The following is a 10773-nucleotide window of genomic DNA, read 5'->3' as shown; positions in this document are numbered from 1 at the left end:
GGGGTGGGGGTGGTAGGGGTGGTGGTGGTGGGGGGGTTGTCAGTGTGTCAGTGTGAGTGGCTATTCCCTCAGGGCTCTTGGTCACTTTCACACCGAACCTGCCAGCATGCATATGCACAAGTGCCTGTGCAGACAGACGTAAGACAAGGCACTTTTCACAGGGGTGCACTTAAAGCACATGCACGTAGTCAGCCGTCATGTGCAAAGAGGCACAGCCAGTGCACACACACAGCCCCTTGCACATGGACGTTTAGAAATACACATGCATACTCACACCAGGTACACTCAACAAAGCCATGCATTTAAAAAGAAAAACCTCCTCAAACCTATTGCCATTGAGCTGATTCTGACTCAGGCTAACCCGGTCTGTGTCAGATTAGAACGGCTCCGCAGGGTTTTCTTTACAGAAGCAGATTGCCAGGCCTTTTTTCCTGCAGTGCCACAGGGTGGATTTGAACTGCCGACCTTTAGGTGAGCTGTTGTTGTGTGAGCTATCGAATCAGAACCCCAATTTATGGCTGACCCTGTGGCTGGTTTTCAGAGACTATAAATTGCACAGGAGGAGATTGCCTATCTTTCTCCCACAGAGCAGCTGGTGGATTCGAACTACATGCTTTTGGGATTGCAGTGCAGCTTCCTAACTGTGCCACCTAGAGGCCCCACACACACATGACCACCTAATTACATTCACACAACTATGCACAGAGTATATGGGTACACATATCTGGCTATATCTGACTTATGCACATATAAGTTAAATACACATGTTTTCATGATCACTTACAATCTACATACACAGTCATGCACACACAGACCCACATTTATAAGCATACTGCCATAGACCCACATTTATAAGCATACTGCCAGGGGCTCCTAGTACATCCTAGTAGGCTCCGGGCAGAGTTTTAGGGAGTGTGTAGGGTCCAACAGCCAACCAGCACTCACCTCTGGTTGCAGAGCTGACAGGCAAAACAGTCGAGGTGATAGACATTGTCCCGGGCCCGCATGACCATCTCAAAGGCTGGGATCAGCTTGCTGCAGGCAGCACAGTTTCCAGTGGTGCCGAAAAGCCTGCCAAGGAAGCGTGCAGAGGCTAAAGTTGAGGGAGTTCCCTTCAGCCAGGGCCCACCCCGTCCTCCCCATCTGTGGACTTAGCAACTGGGCTTGGTCAAGAGGACAGGAGCTCAGCTGGCATCTCCTAGGAGAGGAGTGTAAGGAGTCAGGGGTGAGTTGACACTACCCCTTACTGGTGTCCCTCAAGCACCTGGATCCTCCAGCAGAGCACTGAGCTGGGCCCTGAGCTGGGTCCCGAATGGACTCACTATTTTAGAAGCAGTCAGCCAATCACAACTACGTGTCCTCAGAAAGTCTCCGAGTCTCATTTACAATTGTTAAAATCGAGGCCAAAATACACCCTTCATAGAGATGCTTCGAAAACCACTGTAAATTCTCAGTCACAGCATACTTAACCCAGTGGAGTAATTATTGGGCTGCTAAACTAAATAGTAAAGGTTCAAATCAGCTGTTCAAACCCACCAGCTGCTTTGGGAGTGAATGATGAGGCAGAGTGCTCTTTTCATAAAGATTCACAGCCTTGCAAACCCTGTGGGGCAGTTCTACTCTGTCATATAGGGTTGCTCTGCGTTGAAATCAACCCAATGACAGTGAGTTAGCTTGGGTTTATAGAGAATTTACCATGTATCAGACACTGTTTAAGAGCTTTGCCAAGAATAACTCACTTAATCCTGGTACCAATCCTGGAATGTGAGTACCATCATTATCTTCACTTTGAAGATAAGGAAAATAAGGCACAGAGGGGTAAATGATTCACTCAGAGTCACAAAGCCTGGTTCTGAGCGTGCATGCCCTCTAACGATGCTGTTACGTCCTGTAACATACAAGGCTGTTCTTTTTCTGTTACCAACTCTCTGTGATTTACCTAGGTCCTTTTCTTTCTCTGAACTTCAATATATCCCTCTGTAAAATGGGACTGTTAGACTAAATGCTCTGTCATTTAGTGATCCTTCTAAAATAGAAGTGATGCCAAAAGAAAGGTCCAAGGACTTTTGGCACAAGTGCCTCTTTAAGGCAGGCACCCCTCCTCTTAGCCACTGGTTGCCCATCAAAAGAAAAGAAGCTCATTCCCTCCCCATGCAGGCCAGTCCTTGGCTTGATGTTCCAGTGGTCTGAGCCAATGAATCACCTCCTTGTTTCTTTACTGCACACTAGCAAAGCCGGCCCCCAGTAGGAGAAGGGGACTGAGATGTGGGTGGGAGGCCCCTCTAATCCCTGATTTGTCCAGCTCAAGCTCAGGTGCTGCAGATGGAGCTTGGCTCCATTATTCATCAGCCTGAGCTGCCTTGTGGCTCAGATTAAGGCAGACAAAGGCTGGGGAGCAGCACCTGCCTGCCAGCACAAACCTTTCTTGCTACCAGCTCAATGAGCCTCAGAGGGGTGGGCATCTTCTGAGGCTGGCTGAGCAGCTCAGTTAACCTCATCCTACCCCAGATCACTAGCATCCTTGACCTGAAAGCCATTTCTTCAACCTCTAGCCAGGGTTCAAAAAGATATTTATTGTACGTGGTAGTTGTCAGGAAAGGGCAGGACCCAGAACACTTGTAGCTGCTCTGTCTGTACTGACAGGCTTGTCCTGCACCCAATTCTCCTTCTCCAAGTCCCTGGGGGTCCATCAGACACTCTGCCATCTCCCCTCAACATGGTAGGTTCAGCTCTAGCCCTTCAAGGTGGGAGGCCCCTGCAATAGAGGAGGGGTCCCCAGGGGGATCTTAACTCCTGCTTCTTGGCCTTAGCCACTTCCCTCCAGGCCCAGTGAGGAGCATGGAGTCACAAATCCTCTTTGATTGCTTTACTTTTTAAAACTCCTGAAACACACAGGAGTTTAAAAAGTTGCAGACAGCTAGCTAGATCTCAGCTGCTTCTGGGAAATGGGGAGTCTCTAATGATAACCTCACCTCCCCCCCAACAAGCCCAGACCTGAGAAGAGGAAGCCCCATGAAGACCTTGCCCCGACCTGTTAATTAATGCGATGGACCTTCCTTCCCACAGCCCAGCCACTACCCAGCATCTGTCCACCGAGCCAAATGCAGATGCTGGGTCTTAGCCAAGGCCCTGCTGGCTGCATGGCCTCCTTCCAGCCTTGATGATGTCATAAATGGCTGAAGGGAGGGTTAATTGGAGAAGGCTGCCCCAGGGAATAAGGATCCAGGTGATGGGGGAGGGGAAGGTAAGCTCTGAGGGATACAAGGCAGGGAAGTATTATTCAACTAAGGAATAATAAACTGAGGCTGAGAGGAGGTTATAAACCAAAAAGGTCTTCAAGCACTAACATCAGTGGTTCTTCTCTGGGACCCAAGTCTTGCCCGGCTCTCTAGGCATATAAATTGCCATGTCACAGAGTCTAGCTGGAACAGGAAGGGGCTGGACACTTGGAAGAGGTAGGTAGGTCACTCCCTCAGGGCAGGGTGGCGCAGGGAACTCAGCACTTCCTCCCACCCCTTGCTCCTCACAGTCCATCTGAGATGTCCGCTCTGAGATTCCAGGAACAAGTGAGTCAGTTGTTAAGGAGTCAACCATGAGTCATAATGGCCCTCTGAACAACGGCTCTGAACCATGCCCTATCTCACGGTCTCCGATATGCTCGAGCACACTGTTACTGTCACTGTGTCCATCCATCTTGTGGAGGGTCTTCCTCTCTTTCTCTGATCCTTCACCCCTTTCAGCATGAGGTCCTCTTTCAAGAACTGGCCCCTCCTGACCCGGCCAGGCTGCTCCCCTCAGGAAGCTTCTCTCAGGTGAGAGAACAGGTATAAATGTCTGCTCTGTACCTGTGCTGGGCGTTGAAGACAGAGTTGCAACTATGGCCCTACCCTCAGGGGGCCCCTTTCGTGTCCACGGAGGCAGGACTTTGAGGAGGAGTGGATGCATAGGTTGTGTCCACAGTGTGTAGGCTGCCAGGTCTCCACCAAGTGGACGGCGTTACACTGAACCAGGGCTGCTCACCTCAGGTAGTCGCGTCGGCACAGGATGAGGTTAGCCTTGGTGTAGAGGGTGGAGCCCACCTCGCCCAGGCGGCAGTCACAGCAGGCACACTTGAGGCAGTCTTCGTGCCAGTACTTGTCCAGGGCCTTCAGCAGGTAGCGGTCCTTGATCTTGCGGTTACAGCCTGCACAGCCCTTCTGCTTCCCTTTGGGCTGGACGGAGAGCATTGGCATGCCTATGGACAGACAGACACACACAGGATGAAGGCTCATAATGATCTGGGGGGTTGCAAATCTTCCTTATGTTGACTTGATCATTTTAATTATCAATCATTCCTCAAATGATTTCATCATTTCAACTGAAATGGTCATGCTATACTCAGTTTCTTGCACTATTCATGTAGAACTACAGAGATGTCAGAAAGAAAGCAAAACACCCCCTCACACCCCCAGGAAGGAGCAGGGGCTCTGGGGACCCCTGGTATTTGCAGGGAGGCAACTGGGCCTGGCCTGGCCTAGCTAGGACTTTCCCTAGCATACTTGTAGCTGAATTCAAGTTCTCAGCTGCCCTGGCTTGAGGGTGAGGAAGATGTGAGTTTCTGGACCCTCACTCATCCCATCAAAATACAAACCTCTGACCCATCAGCCCATCCCCCGGCCCATACATCCTTCCCGGTATATAAGAAAGCAGCTCATATGAAAGGCAGGGATTGCAATGTAGTGTTCACTGAAGAAACACGGTCTCCAAGCAGCAAATGGGCGTGCGTGCATATGTGTACACACACACACGAACACACGAACACAGACGCATGGGCTATTCAATCCTGATAACAGGGAATGACCACAAGGAGGGACACGATGTCAAGCAGAGCCTGGAAGTCACCATGGACCCCTGAGGCTCATGAAACTATGCTTAGAAGGCAGCTCACGAGGTTCTGCTCTGCCCTGGACGGTAGGAAGCCCATGAAGGGGGGTGGGGCCAGGGAGGGTCCCTTCCAGACCAAAGGTGTCCCTTTGGAGAAAAGGGCCCACCCCTTCCTGCCTCCAAGCTTTAAGAAGCCCCCGCCCCCTGCAGTCTGGCCCCACCCTCCTGGCAGGTGACTCCTGCTTTCCCTGCCCTCAGCAACTTAGCCCCTGGCACTCCTCCCATTGGCTCACCACACACTTGCTGCCCTAAAACCCCAAATTGCTTGGTTACTGCTCTTGCTCTCCTTTCCCCTTCCAGCTGTTACTTCCTCAGCTTTCAAAAAGGGACCAACCACCAAGAGGCCTTAGTCTCAGAATCCAGGTATCAGGTAAGAAAGGTCCTCAGAATTCTACTCGTTTAATTGCTTTTTTACAATGAGGGAGATTGAGGCCAGACAGATGGGGGGTCAGGGAAGGCGTGCCCCTTAACAAGATCTAGGGTCCTCCCCTCTCATGCTTTCTCAGCCTGCTGGCTCCTGGGGGATGGGGAGGAAGGGGTGGCCCTCTGGAGCCTAGGACCAGCAGGGACAGGTGAGGGGCGGGAGAGGAATCCATGCACTGCAGTGAGGGGGTGCTCTCCTCCTTGCCTCTTCTAGTCCCCGCAGGGCCTGTCTGCTAGCTGGAAAGTTAGCGGCCTAATTTCCTTAATGCAGCTCTAAAGGTTAATAGGTCTGAGAGAGTTATGGGGCTTGGGATGGCTCTGTCCACAGCCTGCCTGGGTCTCCTCCTGACAGTGTCCAGCCCAGGCTCAGCTCTGAGGAGCCCCTGGAAGCCAGCTGAGGTGCAGGCACCCCAGGATCTGAGGAAGCTTATATAGAATAAATATATAGCAAGAAATATATAGGCAAATGGGAAAAGGAAGGGTTCAAACATAGTTATGGGGAGATTTGCAGGTCTAGGGTGACAGTATTACAGGTTATGAAAGGAGCACCCAGGAAGGAGGTGCTGATGGCTCAGATAGTGGCTATTTATAAATCTGTTCAGAAATAATATTGCAGTATTTAATACCCAGGATTGCTATGTATGTAAATGTAACTTGGAAAATCTCAGACCCCCGGCCCCCACAAAGCCAATTCCCCTCTTGCCCACCCAGCCTGTCTTCTGTCCCAGCAGTCCAGGCTCCTCCCAGGCCTCTCCATCTGTCACATCACTAGAAGGCAGGAAAGCAGCTATACCGTCCACAGTCGGGGGTACACTTGGCCCAAGAAATGACACCTGAAGATATTGGGAGGCAGTACCAGCAGTATCTGCCCAATTCAGTACTAACACGTGCCCTGTTTCATTTTCCTTCCTGGTTTGGTTACTAGATGGATTGGCCTTCCAAGCTCAGTGCCTTCCCTTTACTGCTCCTATATCCTTTGTGCCCCTGGTCCCAGGGCCTGGTCACTGAAGCTGTAGGGTTGTGGCCTATCGCAGATACATGGCAACCCCATCACTGGTAGGACAGAGCCTATGGAGGCCATGAAGAGCAAGCTGCCCCGGTCTCTCACTTCCTGCCTCTGCCCAGGTTTAGCTTAGTGCACAGCAGGTGTCTGTGTGTAAAGGCCCGTGGGAGCCCAGCTCAAAGGTACTGAGTCTGAAGAACTTTTAGAAGATACATGACTTTGACCAGTGTCTGATGTCCACCAAGAAACAGACACCAGGGCCAGACTGGCTGAGGACGTCCCAGGTTTTGAGCCATCTCCACCTTGAGAGGCCGAGGTCCTGGGAGAAAGAAGGTGACCCAGAGTCAGCTCATGGGATAGATTTGGACCCGGACAGCACAGTCCCTGGTCTGCAATCCTCTAGATATGTGATTAAGGGCAAGTTTCCTGGTCTCTCTGGGCCTTTATTCCTCCATCTGTCAAAAGATGAAAATTGAAGCAACCCAAGCTCCTCATAGATTGGAAACGACGCAGAGGCTAAATGGGACAGTGAGTCACACTTTTCTCCTTTTAGTCAAGATTGATGGAGTGCTCACCATGGGTTTGTTCCCATTGGGCTAATCAGGGGACTCGGCCAGTCCTGGAAAGCTAAAGGGACTTTAAGGGTTACATCCTATATTTTGGGATCCTTAAATTGAAGGAGATGTTCACTAGGGGATCCAGGCGCCCCAGCTCCCCACAGCCCCACAATCCACCCCTGCAGACACCTCTCCCCTCCCCTCCTCCTGTGCCTGGCTCTGGGAGCTGACCGCGGGCCATGCACTTTCCATTAAGGAGATAGCATCCTTTTGCTGAAGTCCATTTGGGATCCATTTTAGTGTTATCTAAAAATCAAATCTACATGGTAATCCTTTTAATGTACTCCTGACTTTAGAAAAAAACAGCCTCACGCTTCTTCAGGAAAGGTTTTAAAGCATTACCCAGTAATTACTACTCACCCATGAAAACACTGATCTTTTACAACAGGGTGATGTTTGCGCCTGCATGCACGGACGCGTGCGCGTGGGCACACACTCAGACGCACACGCAAAGCACACCGCTCACCAAGCCCGCATGTCACCGCCAAATCCTATGGTGTGTGGGGAGGATGACACTTGAGGGGAGGTAGGCCAAACTCCTACCCCTATCTCTATCTCAGTGGGGTTGGCTGTGGCAGGAGGCAGCCAGGCTGTGGAGAGAGCCTCCCAGTCTGACTCATCAGCTGCCAGACACTTACCCTCCGTTCTTTCATCTGAGGAGAAGCCAGACAGTCCAAGTGACAGTGAGGGACTGCCAGAGGTCATCCTGTCCCTCCCACACTTCCCTTCAGCTGAGAGAGAAGCTCTTTCCTTTACACAGATCCCACAAAGAGGTCTAGTGGGCCTGGCCCACCTCCACTCGGCCCCCACCTCAGGCAGGCCCAGTGAAGATTTCTCCAAACTGCCCAGCCTGCAAACCCCAGTCCCTCCAGTGCCTTCAGTCTGGACAATGGCCTTAGTCTGTCATCCCTGCTTCCCCACAATGAGCCTCTCCACAATCACACTTCCACCCAACTCTGTAAGAATACATACCTGTCCTGACCCCAGGTCACCTCAGGCTAAGCCCAAGGTCTCTCTTGTGGAAGTGAGTGTGGTCACCATTGGCAACTCCAGCTTGGCACCAGGGGCTCCTTCCACAGGTCCTGCTTGGCACTACCAGATATGCTCTCTGCAGACCCCTGGAGTAATACTCCTTTCTCACCTGTGAATGGATCTTGTTTGCTGCTTCTCCAGGGTTTCCCTCTACTACTGCCTTTCTCCTGCTCACCTGAACTGCCCCCAAAAGGTCAGACAGAGTCAGCTAAGTCTAAATGCTAGGTGTCCATGCTGCAAAGGCAAAGAGCCAGTTTTGAGTCTGGAATTTGTCCGAGCAACCAAAGGGCCTGGAGCAACTGCCTTCACCTTGCTGACCTGCAGAAGCTATGCAACAGAAGCTGGTACCTCGTGGGCACCCACTGACAGGAACCGGTAATGGGACACACAGAGGACAGAATGCCATCCCTGCTCTGACATGTGTGTTCTTTTCCTTTTAACTTATTTGAGATTATTTCTTACTTCCATTAAAGTGAAAGGTCACAACATGAATAGAACTTGATAGCATCATGGTAAATGAAAGATGCCAATCACAAAATATTATATCATTCCATTCACCCAAAAGGCCCAGAATAGGCAAATTTGGCGAGACAGAAAGTGTAACGTTACCTAGGGCTTGCAGCCTGAGGGAGAGCTAAAGGGTATGAGAGATTTGAGGTCACAAAAATGTTCTCAAATAGACTATGGGGATGACTGTACGTATATATGAATATACAGAAAAGCCAATAAATTACTCACTTAGGTGGGTGAATTGTATGATATATGGGTTATAGCTCTGTTTCAAGGAAAAAATAATAATAGAAAGAACTTCTAGGTACCCTTCTCCTAGATCCATGCCAATATTTTGCCACATTTGCTTTATTTTACCTATTTTCTTGAGTCATTTAGAGCTGGTATAAAACTTAAAGTTCCTTACCTCTAAATGTTCTGGCATATACTTTCTAAGAGCAAAGATATTCTATTCCCTAACCATAGTACAATTATAAAAACTAGGAAATGATATAATATTGATATAATACCATCATTTCCTCTACAGACTTTATTCTGATTCCGCCAATTCTCCCAATGTCTTTTATGGCAAAATAAAATCTCAGCACATGCATTGCACTCAGTCATTATTTATTTTCAGTCTACTTCAGTCTGTAAGGATGAACAGTAAGCTTTTTGCGTGTGTGTTTCAAGACACTGGCAGTTTTTAAGAATGGCACTGTTATTAAGTGTCATAGAACAGACTATGACTCATGGTGTTAAGTGCCATCAAGCTGAGTACATCTCAAAGCTCCCCTATGAACAACAGATTTGAACCTTGTCCTACCCTGTGCTATCCCCTCACAATCTCTGACACACTTGAGCCCATTGCAGCAGTCACCAGGTCAATCCACCTGGCTGGGCGTCTTCCTCTTCGTCACCGCCCCTCCACCTTTCCAAGCATGATGTCCCTCTCCAATGAATAACCTTTCCTAACAACTTGCCCAACATAAGAGATTAAGTTTCATCATATCTTCTTCCAAGGAGCACTCTGGATGTACCTTCTTTTGGCAGTCCATAGGATATTCAGTACTCTTCTCCAGAGTACTAGACTTCTTCTGTCATCCTTATTCATTGTACAGCTTTCAGCAGCATAGCAAGTGATTGAAAGATCATGTCATAGTGACCCTATAAACAACAGATCAGAGCCTTAACCTATCCTGCATGATCCTTACGAATATGTTCGAGTCCACTGTTGTATCCACTGTAGCAATCCATCTTGCTGAGGGTAATAAATGCTAGTTCTTTTATAAGCTACCCCTTGATTTGGGTCTATCTGACAGGTTTTTGTCCAAATGGCCTTAATTAAGTCTTCAATGTTCCATTTTGTAAAGTAGGGGAGGGGGGAAACCACCTCAAATCACTGAGTCACTGTGAAGGACAGAGAAATAAACCTTACTTCTAAGTTCTGCTGACCTATGTTCCCCTGTTCTTTGTACCTATGATGGCAGAATCTTTGTCACAGCACCACCCAGACTCCTAGAATGGTGACAGATGCTTATTTTGAGGCATAATGAGCTGAAACCAATAAGCCCTGTTGTTGGAGTCACACATGTCCTGGCTGGAGTCCCAAGAACAATCTAGAGTGGCCTGTGCCAATGCACGCAGGTCCAATTGTAGCACAGGTTCCTCTGGGAACCAGTCAAGTGGGGAGGAGAGGACAACGGCTCAAGGACAGAACCCTCTGGCTGGTCTAGGATGAGCCCTCAGGGCAAGGGCAGGTACAGCCCTCAGATATTAGATCATCTCCTATCACAGCTCTGTGCTGACTCTCAACTTACTGCTCAAACATTCCTTGAGCTGGGTGCTGAGAGGCTCAGGAACCAGCCATTGGACCTGACTGGAAAACACACAGCACATCACAGCTGCCCAGGGACGGCTCTCAGCACCACAGGTACCCCTCCGTTGGGGTGGGCTTTTCCAGGACAAAGGCAGTTCACAAGAAGAGGACACTGACAGTACACTTACAAGTGCTTTGCTCAGTCAGTCTTCACAATTGCTTTATATATAAGCTCTCTTACTCATTGTCATTAAGTTGGAACTGACAATACAGCTGACCCTCCACTGGGTTTCTGAGGTGTAAATCACACAGGAGGACACTGTCCATCTTTTTCCCACAGAGCTGCTGGTGGACCATTATTATGCCCATTTTAACAATGGGATAACTGGGACAGAAGAAAATTATTAACTTTCCATACAGTTAGTAGTGACAGGCCCAAGCACTAACCTCCAGTCTATGTGCTGCTA

At 49.4% G+C, this 10773-nt stretch overlaps 1 protein-coding gene across 1 annotated transcript in view; it reads right to left on the bottom strand.

The window, feature by feature from the left end:
• LMO1 (LIM domain only 1 (rhombotin 1)) overlaps positions 1-10223 on the bottom strand; it is an 11933-nt gene extending 1710 nt beyond the window's left edge. The window contains exons 1-3 of the mRNA XM_006885435.1: positions 10208-10223; positions 4021-4234; positions 946-1071 (exon numbers count right to left, since the gene is read on the bottom strand). Coding sequence (XP_006885497.1) covers positions 946-1071; positions 4021-4232 — 338 coding nt within the window. The 5' untranslated portion in view covers positions 4233-4234; positions 10208-10223. The remainder of the gene's footprint in view (positions 1-945; positions 1072-4020; positions 4235-10207) is intronic.
• Between the last annotated feature and the right edge of the window lie 550 nt (positions 10224-10773).

The sequence above is a fragment of the Elephantulus edwardii genome, unplaced genomic scaffold (assembly GCF_000299155.1).
Source record: "Elephantulus edwardii isolate Elephantulus edwardi_28Jun2011 unplaced genomic scaffold, EleEdw1.0 scaffold00044, whole genome shotgun sequence".
Classification (NCBI taxonomy): domain Eukaryota; kingdom Metazoa; phylum Chordata; class Mammalia; order Macroscelidea; family Macroscelididae; genus Elephantulus; species Elephantulus edwardii.
This window is presented reverse-complemented; position numbering and strand designations above follow the sequence as displayed.